Source organism: Myotis brandtii, unplaced genomic scaffold (assembly GCF_000412655.1).
Source record: "Myotis brandtii unplaced genomic scaffold, ASM41265v1 scaffold1003, whole genome shotgun sequence".
Taxonomy (NCBI): domain Eukaryota; kingdom Metazoa; phylum Chordata; class Mammalia; order Chiroptera; family Vespertilionidae; genus Myotis; species Myotis brandtii.
In genome coordinates this window covers 239,020-258,536 of record NW_005353340.1, presented here as the reverse complement: position 1 = coordinate 258,536, position 19,517 = coordinate 239,020, and the positions used below count along the sequence as shown (strand labels likewise).

Sequence of the window (19,517 nt, the reverse complement as noted above, 5' to 3'; positions counted from 1 at the left end):
TATGTTCTACAGCAGAGAAGCAGCAGGACGTGGGGACTTGAAGTTTTGAGGAAATAAGGGATTTCCTAATTTGCACAAAGAGCCATATGGGCCAGTGGGCCCTGGGGTGCCAAGTGTTGTGGAGAGTGGGGCATGTAGAGAGTAGATGGTGGGAGCGGCAATGGGGGAGGAAGACCCAGGCCCCTTTAGGACTGGATTGAACTTAAATCACCCCAAAGCAACCCCTCAAATCCTGGGGAGCTTAGGGCCATCACACATGGAAATGAATTCATTCCGCTGAGAAGAGCAGCTTTTCAGAGCTGGTAGCTGCAAGTTGGTCTAACAAGTCATTGGGATACATTAAATTCAGGCTCTTTCTCCAAATCTCATCACAGCCTCACAAATGCACAGTAAGGTGTGCGAGGGGACCTGCTGGAGGAGGACGGAGGAAGCTGCGGGACCACGGCCCCTACTGACCGTGCTTCCCGAGGGAGTGGGGGAGCCACTTCCACCAGAGTTTGTCCTGCTCTGACCTCCAGACTCCATGCACGCTCTGTCCGACGGGGAGCAATGCATGATGTGCTCCTTTGGGGGGAAAGATCTTGACGTTACTGTCACAGGAAACTTACAAAGTGGGTCTACCCATTCATTCGCTACCAAATATGCCACCAAACATGCACGGACATTTCCTAGGACACACAAGAAGAAACGTCATGCAAATGGAAATTAGGGAGAGTTCTTGGACTTGTTTTCACTGTAAGGCATCTATGGGAACAACTGTACTTAAGAAGTGTGCAACATGCACAGTTGCTTGCACGTTTCAGCGAAGTTAGAACAAATAAGAGCCTATTGCTCAGAACGCAGTGGTTCTTGCAGGCAGAGTGGGTACGCTCAGGCTCGGTGGGGAGTTTTGGCCTGGGCCATGCGTGGCCAGGAGTCATCGTGGGAAGTAAGGAGGTGAGAAGAGGCATCCCCAAGCCTGAACTAAAGCAGCTGTGGTGGGAAAGGGTTGGGGTTTCTTTAGGATCACTGCTTCCTTAAAGCTTCATGACTCCTAGCTCACAGGGTAAGCAACAGCCAGACCTATGCACTCCTGGCACTTGGAATGACAGCGACACGGGACACTGTCTTTTCAGTGCACAGGCATCTGGGTCATCCCACACACCCATAGCCCCAGTGCTCACTGTGATACAAGCACAGCTGATGCTCTTTGGGGCTGTCCATGGCCTTGTTCACCACCAGCCCTGATATGCACAGGATCACTGCTTCCTTAAAGCTTCATGACTCCCAGCTCACAGGGTAAGCAACAGCCAGACCTATGCACTCCTGGCACTTGTTGGAATGACAGCGACACGGGACACTGTCTTTTCAGTGCGCAGGCATCTGGGTCATCCTACACACCCATAGCCCCAGTGCTCACTGTGATACGAGCACAGCTGATGCTCTTTGTGGCTGTCCATGGCCTGTTCACCACCAGCCCTGATATGCACGTCTACAACCTAAGCTGGGCCACGATCGGTCCAGAGCACGCCGGAGGCAGCCTGGCTAGCAGGTCCTTGGGAGAGAGAAGCTGTCTCCCACCGTGCAGCTAAGCGCTGGGATGTCACACATCATATCTGCCCACAGCAATGTCCTACCAAGCGAGAAGCCTGGGAGAATGAAGGAGACGCTGAGAGAGAAGCAGGGAGAGGTCCTGGACACTAGATCCGGCTCTCAGCCTCCGAGCCCCAGACTCTTCTCCTCCCTGCAGATCTTCTCTTGCATCAATAAATGCCCCCATTTTCCTATTCTCCAATCCCTGGTTTTATTCCAGCTAGTCAGCTGGCAGCAGAGAATTCTGTCCAATACAGTGTGTGTCCCAGCAGCTTCCCAGCACGGGAAGCGAGGAATCGCACCGACTGTCACCCAAGGAACCACCATGTCACCTGCAAGAACTGAGCTTGCAGCCTCAAGCGCCAGCTACACTGCGCTTTCTGAGGGGCCTCTCCGGGCCCTGAAGGCACCTGCCCAATGAGGGGAGAGGCGTCCGGCCTGGGACTCGAGCTCTCCAGGAGGCCCCAGGCTCGGACGGGACACCGCAGGCTGGGGCAGCACTGAGAGCAGGGGCGGCAGCAGGGAAAGGGCACGGGGAGACTCACAGGAGGGTCGGAGGGGCCTCTGTCCTGGCCCTGCCGTCTAGGTTGGCTCCCGTCTGAGGGGCCTCTCCGGGCCCTGAAGGCACCTGCCCAATGAGGGGAGAGGCGTCCGGCCTGGGACTTGAGCTCTCCTAACAGGAGGCCCCAGGCTCGGACGGGACACCACAGGCTGGGGCAGCACTGAGAGCAGGGGTGGCAGCAGGGAAAGGTCACGGTGAGACTCACACGAGGGTCGGAGGGGCCTCTAGGCTGGCTCCCACATGGAGCATGCCTTCCCAGGGTCCCGACCCGGAGACCAGCGTCAGACTTTTGAGGCCTATTATAAGGTGAAGCAACCACATGGTGGGGATACTATCCCTCCCCCCCGCACACCCCTCCCCATCCACTAGACACAAGCTGCTCCCTGAAATGGAAAAAAGAAGAGATTCATGGTGTGGAGGAGGCTCTGGCTTCAGGGTGGCCAGGGAGCCTCAGCTGCGGTGGGGAGCCCTGGGGCCAGGTGCCTAATGCTCCTGGGTTAGCATGGTGTGACCCCCTGGATCTCTTAGAGTGGGTTTTGGTCCAGGAAGTCTGGGCCTGGCAGCCTGTGCTTCTAACAAGCTCCCAGGGACGGCCATGCTTCAGGCCCCGGGCCACACGTTGAGTGGCAAGGAGGTAAGCTGTTGGGAAATGTGGATCTGGAACCCCCGGGGGAGGTCTGAGTGGTGGGGAGCCCCCACTGGCAGGTCCGGAAGCAGGGAGGGGCTGAGCATGGGAGGGGCCGGGGGCTGGAGAGGCTTCTGGGAGTTTCTCTGAGAAGGACACGCTGGCAGTGTGCGCTCAGCAGACGTCCAGTAGAGTTGAGGGTGAGCCTCTGCTCATTCTGAATTAATTACACATTTCACATTTTCAAAACCAGTTTGTTTTGCTGGGAAAATAATTCCCAACGTGCCCAAGGCTGGCAGCCTTTGGCACTGAGCTGCCACTGTTCGGCTCAGTGCACTTTCTTCAGAGCAGCGGGCGTCTTTCCGTGGCGCTGGCCCGGAGGAGCCGCCTCACCATGCAGCAGCCTGCGGTGGCCGCCAGCGGCCTCTCCTTCTGGTGTCATTGATAAAAGATGCCTCGCTGCCTGCATTCTAATAAACACAGCTCGATTAGCTTCGCACCAATTTGGTGTCTGATTGTTAAATGTTAATGTACTGCACCCTATAGCTTTAAATAGAATTAGAGATGTTTACAGCCTTGGTTAAATGCACCTTGTTCTTCCACATTAAACTTTATTGCAAGTGTCCTCCATCAGCTCACGAGGAAAACTCATTAGCAGCGGGTCTGCGTGGGGCCGTGGCTGCTGCTCCAGGACCCGCCTCCTGGTCGCCTTTATTAGTTTCCTTGCTGCCGGGCGGTTGGGCGCATTGCTGCCTATTTATGAGTGATGGAACCTCAGGCCACAAACACAGGCACTGCTATGCCGAGCACGTGTGTGCGTGTCTGAGGCTCCCGCAGCTGCCCGAGCATGGAGCTCAGAGGCCCTGGCAGGTCCCATTGCAAGGGCCCAGTGACAACATGATGAAGTTTGTGACTTTGCCGCTGGGGAAAGTGAGGAGCTAGGAAGGGACCTGCTTCCCATGCGAGGTGGTCAGTCGGTGGCAGAGCCCAGCTGGAACCGGCTCTCAGCGTGCAGCCTCTGGCCTCCACGCCTCCCACACCGGGTGCCCCACACCATGTGCCCCGCCCAGCTCTGCTCCGGAAGCCCCCTGGTTTCCACTCTGCTCCCCAGCTGCGTCAACCCGCCTCTTGCAGGCCTGCTCTCTGACTCCACCCTCTGGTCCTCAAGTTCCCTCAGTTCGGAGTGCCCTGTGGATGCACCCAGCCCATCTCATGGTCTGTCCTATTTCCTATTGTGATCTATAAGAACTGAAGGGAATAACCCCAAAGTGCCTGGGAACCAGAGGGGGAAGGCCAGGCCAGAGAGTTTGGAGTCCACCCTCAGAGTTTCTGGTCCTCAGGGTCCCTCAGTTCGGAGTGCCCTGTGGATGCACCCAGCCCATCTCATGGCCCGTCCTACTTCCTATTGTGATCTACAAGAACCGAAAGGAATAACCCCGAAGTGCCTGGGGACCAGAGGGGGAAGGGCCAGGCCAGAGAGTTTGGAGCGTCTATCTGAGCAGCCCTGCTGGAGGGTCAGGGCGTGCCAGGAGGCAGAGGTCAGGCCTCCCCGGCTCTCACTCCCTCCGCATGCAGACGGCCTGGAGGGAGGTGCGCCTCCAGAGAGCAGGGTGCTGGGCCCTCGTCAGCCTCCCCTGGGGCCTGCAGGCAGAGGACAGAGGCCACCCCGAAGTGAGATGGCCACAGGCCCTGTAACAGCAGACTCGCAGAGGGAAGCCGTTCCTCCCCGCATCTCCCCAGGGACCCCTCCAGTGTGCTGTGAGGACACAGGCTGCGGGAAGGGAGAAGAGCTGCTGTGGGAAGGGTGACCTGGTAAGCCGAGGGGGTAGCAGGAGAATAATACCCTGCAGAGGCCAATCTTTTCCCTAAAGATTCCTAAAATCCTGGGATTCTCCTCATTCCCAGCCCCACGGTGGGGATCCTGGTGGCCTGGTTACTTCTGGCTTTGCTTTGCCCTCTTGACCTCGATAGGTTGGGAATTTGTGCAAGTCTCTGTCCATGTGGTGTATTCCAGGTAATAAAGAGGGGCATAGAGAGGGGACCTGCTGATTTACACCTCCTGTTGGGCCTGATGACCTCTGACCAGCGAGAATGGTCGTCGCTAGGGCATCGCCGGCTGGGGTCTTCCTGAGTTAGCAGGTGGTGACACAGTCATGGTGCCCTCCTCAGGCCTCTCCCACCACCTTCCCTCTCTGGCCAGCACTGGACAGCAGCTCTGCTCATCGTGACTGACAGCCCGGTGGCCGTCCCTGTGGACTTGAAGACCTCTCTTGCTTCCACCCATCCTTCTTCACCGGGACCCTCTGCCCTTCTCCTCCCAGTCAGTCCCTTCTGCCTCTCCTCCACATTCCCACACATTCTCCTCCTAACCCAAGCTCATTCTTTCTCTTCTCACATGTTCTCGGTCCCTTTATTCCATTTGCAAGCAAAGTGATGATTTGCACATGTGCCAAATGTGGGCTATGAACCGAGCAAGCACACCAAGCCTTCTCTCTGGCTCAGATGCCGGGCTCGGGGTCAGAGTCTGGCATCATTGCTCTCAGTTCAGTTTATTTGCTGCTGTTCTGGCTCTTCTTGCTCAGTGACATGAGCAATAGCATTTAGTCAGAACATCTGACCCAAACCCTGGCCTGCCTCGTCGTTGCTGTGTGTCTGTGAGAAGCCCCTTGGGCTCTGGCCTGCAGCCCTCATGTGCAGCTCGGCCGGGCCAAGACCCAGCCACCTTCATGTGGAGCAGGTCCGCCTGGGGCCTGGAGGGAGATGGTGCGCTCCTGCCCTCAGCCCAGGACACCAGCCTTGGAAGACCGCAGGGGAGGGGCAGGCCTGTGAGGGCTCCCAGAGAGTCGGTCCGAGGGAGGAGCCGCCCACCGGCCCAGGAGCCCAGTCCCAGGCTGGCTCTGCCCTGAGCTGGTGCTCAGCGTCTCTGGCGATGAACCATCTGCTGGGTTTGCTTGGCCCTGTGAGCATGTGCAGGCAGGCCTGGCGCACAGCCTTCCCCGAGCCCTGCAGGCCCTGCCGTTCTCTCACACTGCCTGCAGGCAGCGCTTGGGGAGCACGGCAACTAAAGGACAGCTTTTCCTCCTGGGGACACTGAGTTCCATGAGGGCAGGCCCTGTCTGCCTTGTCACCCCGCTGCTCCTACAGCCTGTTGCAGAGCCTGGCGCCCACCCGCTCCTCAGTATTTAGAAAGAGAATGAAAGTGAACAAGGGCTGGGAAGGTGCTTTGAAAACTAAAGAAACCCACAACCCACGTGGAGGGGATTTTTTCCTACAGATTCTGTTCCTCCCTGGAGGCCTCCAAGCCCTCTGCCCCAACCTGCACTCTCCAAGCTGCCACACTCAGCAAAAGGCACTGCTGGCATCATCCTGCTGGCCGCCCCGCCAGCCCCACCAGCCACCAGCCTGGAATAGCGTCCCTGGCCGTGGCAAGGCCACAGTGCCGGCAGCACCCTCTTCCCGTGGTCCGGCTGACAGGAATCAGGTGCCCACCCCTTCGCGGGCCTGCAGAGGCTCCTCTTAGTGGGACGAGGAGGAGTGGCCCTGGACGCTGCACCGGAGCCGGCCTAGGCCTGGCTCACGTCTCAGAACTCGCCAGCCACCATAGTCAGGACCGCAGTGAGGGCTCAGGTCTGCGGGACAGGCCTCAGCCTCCTAGGAAGAGCCCCGGGCTCAGCGCCTGGATGGGTCCAGGCCACGGTGTGGGGGCTGAGACCATATTTCATTTCCCAGGTGAACTCCCAGCTCTGGCATAAGGTAGTGAGAGTAGCTTCTGTGAGTAAGTTGCTTGCACTTTACAAAGGGTGTCCCTGGTGTATTATTTTCTCTCTCAAATGCAACACATTTTTTCAGTGCTCCCTTGGAGGAAGGGCTAGGGGTTGGTCTAATCTCCACCCACTCCAGTCCTTCCCGGCTACTTAACAAAACCAGGGTGTCTCCACCGCCTCCCTGAACCCCAGCCTGCCCATCCCTCTCATGTGTCTGGTCTGTGTCAGTTGCCTTCCACCCCAGAGATGCACGAACCTGCCTGCGCCTCTATGCTCAGCTTGGCTCAGTGCTCCTCTGAGTAACTCAGTGGATTCTGCTGCTCACAAAATGGCATCTTGCAGCAGAGAGAAATGGAACTTCTAGCCACAGAAGAGCCCAATGGACAAACATAAAATGCACTGCTCTGTACCCCATCATCTGAGCTATCGTGTGCCATCTGCAGTATCCCCACTGGAATGCATGTTTATTTGCTTTTATATTTAATTTTGTCAAATTGTGGCACAATATGCATGACATAAGTGTGCCATCTTAACCATTTTCCCGCCTACGGGTGAGTGACACGAGACTCGGGCACAATGCTGTGCACCTGTCAGCACCACCTCCCCAACTTTTCCATCTTACTGAACTGAAGCTGCTCGCTACACACTAGCCCCCAGCCCATCCCCCAACCCCCTAGAAACCACCGTTTTACTTTTTGTGCCTCTGAATTTGACTTCTCTAGGTACATCCTGTGAGTGGGATCTATGGTGTTTGTCCCTTGGTGACCAGCTTATCTCACTCAGCATCATGTCCCCAAGGTCCACCCGTGCTGTGGCCGATGTCAGGACCGCCTTCCTTTTGAGGCTGAGTAATACTGCGCTGCATGGGGTCCCGGCTTTGCTTATCCAGGCATCTGCCCGTGGGCACTGGGTTGTTCTGACCTTGTGCCAGTGCTGCTTTGAATGTGTTGTACAAATATCTGATCACCGGATGCGTTTGCAGAGTTTTCTTGTCATTGCCCAGCGCGGGCCGCACACAGAGGACTCAGTCAATGCGTGTTGCTGCCGATTGCCGCTTCCCCTCCCCGAACGCGGCCCGTCTGCTGGGGGAAGATGCCATTAGAAGTCAGGATCTCCGTGAGGGACTTTTAGAAGTTGTGATAATTAAATGAATGAGCACAGGATATAATTTAGCACTAAACTAGTTATCTAAGTTGTAGTTAAGGACATTCTACTCTTTTAACTCCACAGTTTGGGGAGAGGGGAAGTGTCTTGAATGAGAACTGAGAACAGTTGCACGCTTTGGTGTGCGGAGCCATGTTTGCTGAGCACCATTTGAGATCCGTGCCTGATTTCTGTCCTCACAGGACCACTGGGACTGATGAGACTGGACAGGCTCACAGGCGTGAGGGTGACCAGCACCCGCCGGCCTCTGGCCAGGCCTCGTCCAGCAGAGTCTCCATCCCAGGGACCGATGGTCTAAACTTACCCATTAGAACAGCTCAGCTGGGCGCTCTGTGTCTGCTCTTTAAGAGGAAACCTAAGAGCGTGAGGATGGACAGGCTGGAGAGGGTCAGGACGGGCGGGAAGAGGCCAAAGCTGTCTGAGCTACTGGAGCGAGGCACAGGGTGATGTCCTTAATTTGTGTGAGTCTTAAAGCATTCCCCAGCCACTTTCTTGCTGTCCCCAACTTCTTAACCTCTTCAATTTCTGGTTTTCTCATTTATGAAATAGAAATGTTTTTCTTGAGATGTTTGTAAGGCTTAAAGAAGCCAATAGAGTAAAGGGAAGCCCATGGAGTAAAGGAAACACCATGGAGTAACGGGAACCCCATAGAGTAAAGGAAACACCATGGAGTGAAGGGAACCCCATGGAGTAAAGGGAACCCCATGGAGTAAAGGGAACTCCATAGAGTAAAGGGAAGCCCATGGAGTGAAGGGAAGCCCATGGAGTGAAGGGAACCCCATAGAGTAAAGGGAACCCCATGGAGTGAAGGGAAGCCCATGGAGTGAAGAGAACCCCATAGAGTAAAGGGAACCCCATGGAGTAAAGGGAACCCCATGGAGTGAAGGGCTCCCAACTCCTGAGTGTGCCAGTTTCTCGGGATTGCTCAGTGACCTTGCACAATGCGGCGACCTCCCAGCCAGCCCTCCATGCCCCTGCCGGGCTCTCCAGGTGGCCCCAGTTGTCAGTCTGCAAGCCGCTGCCATCCATGATGTCCTTGAAGACCTTTTGCGAGAATGAGACAAACTTGCACAGAAAGGTGCGGTGCCAGGACAGGTGGACGGAAGGTGCTGAGTCTACGGTGGCCGCTCCCCCGGGTGGCGGTGACTGAGTGACAGAGGCTTCCCTTTGCTCCATGCGCCCTGATGGCTGCAGGGCGCTGGCGGGGCTGCGGTGGGAGTGGGAGGCCTCTGCTCAAGCGGTGCTAATTGTGCCGGGAGAGCGGCTCAGCAGAGTGGAAAATAGTCCTCATACATCTAGCTGAAGACGGTAATGACCTTTTAAATAACAGAAGCGATTTTATTTCAATACCTCAATTACTCTGAACTCTCAAATGTCAAAGTGCTCGGCACTTTCAGAATAGCTTAATATAGACATTTACAGCACTTAGACACAGCTAGTTTCTTATCTAACCTAATTATGTGTTGTACAGGAAATGGCGAGGCGCACCATCTGTGTTATTTTTCACAGTGATCCCCGCACAGCCCTGGGCTCGGCCTGGAGGCTGGCGGCTGGCGGCTGGCATTTCTCCCGGTGGAGGATGCGCTGTTCTGGGCGGAGGAAGAGGGGGTCCCTGCCGGGGCCTGGCCTCAGCCAGATGGGGAACGGAGGTGTGGTGTGGGCCTCCCAGTTTGGTCCATGTCCACAGCACTACCCCAGACTCCAGGGACCACTCCTGCACGTATGAGAGGCCAGGGCCACCGGGACCGGGAGAACGGCCAAGAGTGGGTCAGTGTGAGCTGTGGCAGGGGCAGCGCCTGCCTCCCGGGGCTGAGCAGGACGTGGCGGCGTTGGGCCGGGATCACCGGGCTGGGCCAGACCGGCACCTTCTGCTGCTATTTTTCAGAGGCTTCCCTCCCCTCCCCATGTCTGCACCCCAAAGATCCTGGGGCTCCCGATGCTCCTCCCCTCATTTCTGCCCTGACCCTCCCCTGCTTTCACCATCACAGCCCCCAGCAAGTGGCCCTGCAGCTGCTCAGGACCCGCCCTCGCTCACCCTGGTGCTGGCATTCGCTCTCTAACACCCACAGGGCTGCTCCCTCGCTTGCCTCAGCTCTCAGGGGCCACCTCGCTGGGGAAGCTGTCCTGGCCCCTGTCCCATCACACATTCCCCCTCATCCCTTCTTGCCTCTTCCCGCTTTTCTTTTCTTTCTCCCAGAGCAGCGCCTTACTACTAGGTGTTTTGTACTTTTCTTATGTATCTAGTGCTCATCTCCTAGGTAGGATGAAGCTCCTGGCAGGCGGGTTTTTGTTTATTAGTCACTACTCCATCCAGTGCCTTGCCCAGGGCTGGCCATGCAACTGTCTCTCAGGGAGCGGTGCTCCGTGCCTGGTGAATGGGTGCGGGGTGGGCGGCCAGGAAAATGGCCCAGCTCCATGCTGAGAGGTTCATGGAGGTCGAGCTCTGGCTGGCTGGCAAGCAGGCTCTGAACGGCACTTGCCGGTTGTGCCAGGAGCCCGGCCAAGGGACAGCATTTAACCCTGCGACTAGATTGGATGATCATCAACAGTGTACACACGGGGAAGTCGCTCAGAGGGGCCTGGGCAGAGCTGGGAGGTGACTGTTGCCTGTTCTTCTCAGCGTTCCCGCAGCGGCAGCTGCAGCGACACTGCCATCGGGAGCAGGTCCAGTGTGCAGCATTCCCAGGCCCTGCTCCCTGCCGGCCCTGTCTCCAAGAGGGAGCCCGACCCAGGCTTACCTTCTCCAGCTCCCGCTTTCTCAGTCCCAAGCCGAGCACCTGCTGCCCCAGGCGGCAGCACATGGCAGGCGGCCCTCCGGCCCTCCCACCCACAGCCTTGCCCTCCGCGCTGTTTGTTATGGTCTTGGCAAGACATTGACAAAACACCTGTGTAGAACTTTTGAGGCCTTCTTTCAGTTCATCAGTGACTGATTGATTGATTGATTCATTCATTCATCCAGCCTTTATGGAGTTCCCTGTGGAACCAGCCCCTCTGGGCAGCACAGAAAGAGATACAGGAATAGGACCTTGACTCTGACCTTGAGGTCCTCACAGATGCTCAGCGGGCTGGCTGGGAAATGGGAAATTTCAATGCAGAGTGCTGGACTGGATGTTAACAATCCTACAAGGCAGGTTCTATGACCCGCGTTGCAGGAGAAGATGGAGAGCGGAGAGCATGAGCCAGCTGCTGCAAGTCACCCGCTCGCCAGAGGAAGTCAGGCCTTGAGCCCAGAGGTCTGCCTCCAGGCGGGGACCACAGCCTTGTGCCTCTTCCTCTCAGGGCGCAGGAGAAGGCACTCCTTGGGGGGGGGGGTTGGAAGTTGGGCCCTCCAAGTGTGGGTGGACATACCAGGGCCTCTCTGGCCCTCTGCTCCCAGGCAGAACACAGCGCCTGCTCCAGGACCTTGGCTAAGGACAGTGCCTCCAAAAATGTGGCCCAGAGAACCCCAGGACCGTGACGTGGTTGTGGAGGTGCAAGGATAAGAGCTTTTTTCCATGTATTTTCATGTAGCTAGAAAAAATAGAGACTGTACATCAAACCTGTGATTGCAATGGCATTAATGCTTCAGATGAGATTAAAGTTCAACAAATGAGTGAAGTTAAAGACAATATTAAGGTATTGGTAATTGGTACAGTGACATAGAAAATCAGAGGGTAGTAAGGGATAGAGAAAACTTGGGAATATATGAGTGAAATAATAATTTCTCAGAGAGGAGAGAGGAGAAAAGAGAATGAAATTCATTATTCCCTTATGGGGTCTGTTGTGAGAAACCGCATTAATAATAATAATGATAATAAATGATTAGTGTTTTCTGAGCCCCTGCTCTGTCCTAGGAACTGTGCACACATTATCTCATTTAATCTTCACAACAACCTGTGAGGTCAGTAACTGTTACTCCACTTTTACAAAACAACGGCGAGAAGCCAGAACCGCTGGGGCCGCGGACGCAGAACGGGTCCTGCGTGCAGGTCTCCTGGCTCTGCTCCAGGGGCTCCCACGTGGCTGCAGCTTGTGCTCAGGAGGGAGGATGGCCTTGGCGTCCTGGGCGTTGTCCTCCGAGAGAGCGAGCTTCCTGTCACAGGAGGCGTGTAAGCTGGTCTCTCACAAAGATTCGGACCCACTCTCTTCAGTCCTCCACAGCGTCCTTTGCGTCTTGTTGCGAGGTGGGCAGAGCAGCTGCTCTTTGAAACCCAGGCATGGCCAGCAGGCCAGCGCCGGGCTCCAAGGCCCGCGGGAGGCGGTGTAGACTGCGATCTGCCTGCGGCCCCGCAGAGGGGGGCTCTGGCCTAGAGCCCTGACTAGGCTCTGTCATCGACCTGGGACAAGCCCCTTTCCTGGCCCCTCTGTGAAGGGAGAGTCCCAGGGTCCTGGCCTTTGCCCTCGGAGTTAACTTTCAGGGGTTTGTGCCCAGGCATAACCTTTCTCCACTGGGCCCAGCCTGACCTGGGAAGCTCGGGGTCCCGGTCAATGCCGGTGAGTGACTCAGTGAGTAAATGAGTGAGTGAGTCAGTGAGTGAGTGAATGAATGAACCAGCGAGCAGCTTCGTGGGTGGGTAGTTAACCAGCGAGCAGTTGCGTGGGTGGATAGTTAACCAGCGAGCAGCTGCATGGGTGGGTAGCTAACCAGCGAGCAGCTGCGTGGGTGGGTAGCTAACCAGCGAACAGCTGCATGGGTAGGTAGTTAACCAGCAAGCAGCTGCGTGGATGGGTAGTTAACCAGCGAGCAGCTGCATGGGTGGGTAGTTAGTGAAGGCCGTCACCCTAGTGTCCATGAGAACCCGCAGTGCCCGCTGCCGGGTGACGAGGGCAGGGCTGCCTGGTCTGGCTGTGCTGGGGCACTGGCCACTCTGTCTTTGCAGAGCGGTTGGTTTCTTTATGACGATGCATTTCCGGCCACTGGCAGTGAAGGGTCTTGGACAGGAATGTCTGAGTCAACCAGTTTGGGGCAGAAAGAGATCTCAGAGCAGGACCAGGATGCAGCGTTCTCTGTGCTTTCAGAGAGCGGGGTGGAGTGGGGGGGGGAGACAATTCGGGGGACACTGGGTACTAGGGCGCTGTGAAGGCGCTGCAGCCCTGGAGTGAAATGGAAGCCACACACTCATGAACACACACACACACACACACACACACACACACACACACACACACACCAGATCTCAGCCTGTCATATGTACCCAGAACTTACTAAAGCAAAGCTGATTTGGGTTTAGAGAGATTTGATTTTATGTAAAACAAATTTCATCAGGATTTTCATATGAAGAGTCTATTTCTCCCCAAATGCACCCTGCTTGGCTGCATGCTAATGTGGTCACATCCAATCTCGAGTTCTCTGCCCCTGGCTGCTGGCCGAGCGTGGGGGAGGCAGTTGCCATCCTGAGTGGCTTCCAGGGCCTGGGCTTCTGTCCCCCGAGCTCAGAGCACAGAGAGAGGCCGGGTGAGCATTGCAGGAAGCGTGAGCAGAAGGAGCGCAGGTCTGAATGAGGAGAGCTGAGCCGTCCCCGGTGGGAGCACTGTCTGTGGCATGGCTGGTGGCGGCGTGGGGTCAGCCATCCCAGGGGTGGGGCTAGGGTGGAGGCTGGCCCCGCAGTTACTCAGAAGTTATGAGGGGGAGCTCAGCCGGGAGAGAGCTGGGCCCGCTGCTGAGCTCATGAAAGTGAGTGAAATGAGGGGTCCCTGGCCCCTCACAAGCCACCTGCCCTAAGACTGCAGGGTGGGCAGCAGTGGGCTCCTGTCACCGTCTGCTCCAGGGTATCTCCAAGGGGGGCCCCTGGAGTGGGCAGTGGCGTTGCCTGGGAGACCCTCTGCGTGCAGACTGTGGCTTCCGCCCCAGCCCAGGGACCAGGTTCCCTGGGACCAGGAGTCTGACCTGGACTTGCATCCTGGATGTTCCCGAAGCAATGCCATCCCTGGGCCCAGGCAAGGGACTTCCCGGGCACAGGCAGCGTCTTTCTGGGTCCCGGGGTCTGCCCAGGGCCTGGGTCAGCCAGGAGAATGGATGGGTGTTATGGTGAAAGAGTAGGCAGCTTGTCATTGCGTCGCCCCCCCCATAAATAACCAGATGTGATTTCAGTCTCCTGCAAGCCAGCAGGCAGACACTGGGATCGGTTTTATAGAAACAGAAACTGGGGCTGTTGTTGGCAGGCAGTGGGGATGCTGGGGTTGGGGCTCAGGTTGTTGGCCCGGCCCTGCTCATGTCCATGACGCTCACTGCACCGCCCTGTCCTCACACGCACTCTCTGGGTACTGGGCTGCTCTGGGTCTCCTCGTCCATCCCTACTGGACATGGGATTCCGGCAGCCTGGACCCCCAGGGCCCCAGACCTCAGCCCAGGGAGCCGGAGCTCCTGGCCCCTGCCTGGCTGTGCTGCCAGGGGCCCTGCTGTGAGCCTGCTCTCTCCCTCCCCTGCCCAGCCCTCAGGCCACTGCCCTGGGCTTCTCTCCATCACTGACAGCCACCAGGGGCCAGTCGCAGCTGCCTAGCCCCTGAATACTGAGGCCAGCAGGACCCACTGGCCCTCAGCTGCCACGAAACTTTAGACTCTGGACCTACACCTGGGGCTCCTCCGTGCCCCAGCCCAGGCCCCCCTGCAGGTCTGCCCACAGACTGTTCTAACCCTGCGGAGCCCAGGTGACAGGTCTGCAGTGAAGGCCCCAGGTGCCCGCCCCTTGGGACTTGTGTGCAGAGCAGCTTCGCTCCTCCAGGCTCCCGGCTCCGTGGGTGGCATTGACCAGTTCACCCCCAGGCTGCGGGCATCATCCTCACTGCAGCCTCTCCCACCAGGACATCCCACCAGTTTCCTCGAGTCTCTTCCCACCTTCCTCACTCCATTTTGCTTTACCCGCCTGTGGAAGGGCCGCTGCCCAGACCTGCCACCACTCGGAGTTATTCCTTCCTCCCAGAACCACCACCTCTGCATGTCCGCCGCCGCGGCTCATCCATTCACTCAGAGACTAAGCCACACTCTGGAGCACCTCCTGTGAGCTGCACACTGGGAAGGAGCCAGGGGGTGGACGGTCCAGCTCTACCCCTCACTCCCCTCACCGTGCCCATCACCGCCTCCAGCCCTCAGCCTAGAGCAACCGCCGGCGCCTTGCCCTGTCTTGACCCATTGGCTCGTCCTGCCTCCAGCCCTGAGCCCTGGGTCTCTGCTAGTGCTGCCCTCTTCCTAAATGCCCCACTTTCCATCGCAGAGAGGCCACGCCCTGCCTGCCCGCCAGCTCTTGCTCTAGGGCCACCTCCTCCAGCCAGTGCCAGGGACCGAGTTGTCCACTGAACGGTCCCTCTGGAGCTCACGCGTTGAACTCCTGATCGCCAGTTTCGCAGGTTTGACCCTGTTTGGAGATGGCATCTGTGAGGAGGTAAGTAAGTTAAATTGGCATCATTAGGGCGGGACCCAATCCAGTCTGACTGGTGTCCTCATACAAAGGAGAAATGTAGACAGTTACAAGGGAAAGACCGTATGAGGACACGGAAAAGACAGCCATCTACAGCCAAGGAGGGACAAAGACACTGCTGACACCGTCACCTCAGCCGTCTGGCCTCCAGAGCTACGAGAGCTGGTGTCATCTCCCAGCCGGGGATCTCACCTTCCCCCCCCCCCCCATGATATTGGGAAGCCAAGGCCAGTGCTTGGAAAGGCTTGTTGAGTGAACATGCCCAAGAGAGCCTCTGGGCCAGCGCACCGTCCACGTGGGCCAGCGCACCGTCCACGTGGGCCAGAGCTGTGGCTGGCGTTTGGAGCATGACAGCAGCCAGCCTTGGGTTTACGACCCTGGTTCTTGGCCTTCCCGGGGAGGGGTGCTCTCTGCTCCTCAGTTTGGGGCCGTCCGGTGCAGCCTAGACAGACGAGGAGGCTGAAAGGCGCGTGAGCTAACAGCGCCTGCAGACAGTGCGGGGCGGCCGATCCTCGGCCAGGTCAGCCCTCTCCTCCGAGGGGCAGTGCCCTGACCCGGAGCTGTGTCTCCTCCACCACCTTCTCTTTGCAGGTACTTCCAGGTTTACAGACAGGTCCCTGTTTTCTAACCGCCCTCGTCACTGTTCTGGACATAGCTATGCACCACTTCTACTTCCTCATTTATCTCTAAATTGACTCACTGCCCCTGGAGCCATCAGACACCAGGCCCCTTTCCTGCCACCCCAGACCTGAGCTAGATTGGCGGGGTCTCGGGCTGTGCGCAGCTTATAGGAACCTGGGAATGACCAGGATTCCCTAGAGGAGAAGTCAAGGGAGGGGAGATGGCGCTAAGGAGCTCGGCGCCCTCGTCCCTGTGCACCGCCTGAGCTGGGCGTCCTCGAGGGGCAGGTGCGTGTCCTTCAGGAGTTCCGAAGGCTGCTGGGAGCGGACAATCGCATGAGGGGAGGCCCTCCAAGACCAACGACAGCCCACGGTGACCCGGCACAAAGGGACTGGAACTCCTCGGAGGGCCCTGTGCTCAGTGGAGAGCAGGGGTCACCTGGCATCCGAGTTTTCCCAGGAGCAGCTTCAGCTCTAATCACCATGTGGACCGTGGCCCTTGGCCTCCACGGAAGGACAGGCCCTGGGAAGAGCCTGCCACGCCAGGGCGTGGCCGGGACCCCCACCGCTGGGAGTGCAGAGCCGAGCGGGCAGGCCTATGTGGGCTGGCCCTGCAGGCGGACTGCCCTGTGCCTGCACTGGGCAGCCTCAGGTCCGAGGCCTGTGCCTCAGCCACAGAAGCCTCTTGAGTGAGGCCCCTCACTCCCCGCGAGGCCCGGCAGGGCAGGCAAGACCACTGGAGGGGCTGACAAAGGAGGCAGGAGGGCGGCTTCCTAAGGAGAGAGATGCAAAGGCTGCCTGGAGAGGGTGGCGATGTCACACTCAGGAGCACTTACACTCGGAAAATAGTCATTTTAATAAAATAAAGACAATACAGTATTTCCCACTAGTTTCCAGTAAGCAACCCCATTTTTTTCAGTGCAACAAGCTCGTTGAAAGGCGATCCTATGTGATTGGTGAGCAGGTGTGTCAGGGTCCCGGCTGCCAGCATGCTGTTCACAGGAGCCCCGAGCTCCTACCCGTCTGTAAAAGCCCACGATGGTGCAGGGCAAGGCCGAGGTCCCGGGAGCCGAGGAGAGGGGAGGCGTCCAGGCACAGCTTCATTCCTGCAGCTGCCACGGCTGCTGCGCCAGGGCCGCCGCCATCTCTTCCTTCCTACCCCTCTGCCGACCAGCAGAATATTCTCCCCTTCTCGTCGCCTACCAGGAGCTTGGGCTGGTTTCTTGGGAAGAGAAAGAAGAGACAGGCGTGTGAGAGGAAGCTTATCCCAGCCGCAGCCAGGAGATGGCCAGCATGGAGGTTGCAGTCCCGCACCGCGAGCCTGCCCCTGCCTCCGGCTTCCCCAGGTGCTTCCGGTGCTGAGATGCAGCGGGGCCCTGTGGCCTCTGACATGTGGCTATTCTGCATTGGGTCACAGCCCTCCCAGCATTAATAGGATAAACATTGCAATCGGCAGTGGCCTGAGGAAAAGGCCCTCTTTAGGATAAAATCACAAAGCAATTTACTTTCACCTTTTGGATTTCTTTGTGGATTCATGGGTATTCCATGAGAGAGAGCAGGGACATGTATGTGCTAAAATACATTTCCTGGGACCCCGCATGGCCACCTGACCTGAGTCCTGTGCTCGGTGGGCCCTCCTGGGTCCCACAGTGAGGCTGCCTGAGGCAGGCCCAGACTTTCCCTGGGGTGGCCACAGCGCCCTCTGCTGGAGGCCTGCAGAAGCCAAGCTGTGGTTACCTGGACATGGCCAGAGCCGTCACCGCAGGGCTGGTCTTGCTGGGCTTCCCTGTCAAAGCAACACTGATGTCCAGCTCTCTGCACAGGGCAAGATTCTTCTCGCACCTGTGACCTGTGGGGAGCGTGCGAGAGCCAGTTAGCAAGCCCAAGTGGCTTCACACACATGCACGTGTGCACACACACGAGGGACACACACACACACACACACACACATATTTATATTTGTGGTCAGCAACTTGCTAAATTGAGGGGAAAATATATTTAATCTTGGCCTGTGCTGTTGCAAAAAGGGCCGTCCCAATTTAATTTGCCGGCTGTGATAGTTACATGTGCTGACGTGCCGCGTATCCGTGGTGGACCAAATTGGATTTGTGTATTATTGCTTTCTAAATTGCATGCCTAGTTCAGCAAAATTGTTCATCAGTGTTTACTGGCTTTATGCTTAATAAGATGCCCCACAATACCTTGCTGCCAGGATGTAATGCAGCCCTTAATTGCCTAGTAAAAATAAATTATATAAAGTTGGCTTTATCAACTTATCTAAATCCTCTCACACCACAACCAATAATTAAATGCTGAGAATGTTTTTTCAAAAAATATAACTCAATGATTGTTACTTCGCTCATTTTAATGACCGCATTTGGGGGCAGACAGTAATTCCTTCAGTGCGGAGGCGAGATGGAGAGACCTCAGCTGCGTCTGCCCCTGTGAAGCCACTTGGCTGGCGTCTGGGCAGGAATGAGGCAGCTGCCCGCTGCCCCAGGTGGCTGCTGGGTGTGCAGGCAGCCTGTGCACCAGGACACGCGTGTGCATGTGTGCTGCGGACAAGCCTGAGCAACCAGCTGCCCCGAGCACTTTTACATTCCAGACGGAGTCCAACTCTCTGAGGGGCTCAACTGGCAGATCCTGCTGCAACTGACAAGTAAACGGATTCCAGACGGAAGTTAGAGAGCATGCGCACAGATGCCGTGCCCTCGTGTCTTCAAGGCTTTCCTCCTGCCCCTGTGGCACCTGAGGACACGGGACACGTATGCACACATGCATGCGTCATGCCCAATCCTGGCCCCTTTCTGACAGTTTGGAGCAATATCATGAGCACCCGACCTGCACTGGCTGGGGCTGGTGAGTCTGCACCTGCATCTGCTAGCGCTAAGCGGGACTCAGCGTGGAAGATAAGGCCTGTGCCTGCACTCACGGCAGAGAAGACGGGCTGGCGGTGGGAACCGTGAGCTGGCTGGGGCTGGTGAGTCTGCACCTGCATCTGCTAGTGCTAAGCGGGCTCAGCGTGGAGGATAAGGCCGGTGCCTGTGCTCACAGCAGAGAAGACGGGCTGGCGGTGGGAACCGTGACTCCCTGGCATTAGCTGTGATGGAGGTTGCCCGGCAGTGGTTACACCTGCCCTGGTGGCAGGAGTGAGAAGGAAGTGGTCATGTGCTTCTGGGTGACTTTGGGTGAGTTACTGGACTTCTCTGTGCCTCAGTTTCCTCCTTTCTTGCAGCTGTCATGGAGACGTCCACTGCACAGGGCTGCCACGAGGACTGAGAATGCACGGACCCTGTGCCCCGTGCGGCTGCTCGCGTCCCCTCTCCCTCAGGCGCAGCAATGACGCCGTGGTGGCAGCAGGGGGACACATTTTCTACCCCAACCCCAAGAGGCTCTGCTCCGAGCAGCGGTTCTCATCCTGGGGTGCATGCCAAGAGCCACCTGGGCACTTGACAGACACGAAATCCTAACAGCCCCAACCTTTTCCTGGGGGCTGGGCTGGGCACAGGACCTGGCTCTGCATTTAATAAACGCCCTGGGCGATGCCAATGCCGGTGATCCTCACAGCTGGTTTGAGGAACTCGCGTGGGGAGCTGGGTGGGGTGAACCTGGATGAACAGGGATGGCTGCGGCCTATGACCTTCCTCTCCCTGGGGATATGGCACGACCCCTCCTTGCTCCTGCCTGGAGCCTGGCTCTCCAGCTGGACCAGGCCCTGGCTGGGGAGTTGGACATTGCAGAGCCATCCAGGCAGCTGGAGAGAGAGACAAGCGCTGCAAGGTGTGGCCCTTCCAGATGCTCAGGAGGCCCCGTCAA

At 57.4% G+C, this 19,517-nt stretch overlaps 1 protein-coding gene across 1 annotated transcript in view; it reads right to left on the bottom strand.

The window, feature by feature from the left end:
- Nucleotides 1–16,538: 16,538 nt before the first annotated feature.
- Nucleotides 16,539–19,517, bottom strand: part of WDFY4 (WDFY family member 4) — a gene marked incomplete at its 5' end in the record, with an annotated part of 236,672 nt that continues 233,693 nt past the window's right edge. The window contains 2 exons of the mRNA XM_014534916.1: nt 16,539–16,923; nt 17,439–17,550. Of these exons, the coding sequence (XP_014390402.1) occupies nt 16,857–16,923; nt 17,439–17,550 (179 nt within the window). The remainder of the gene's footprint in view (nt 16,924–17,438; nt 17,551–19,517) is intronic.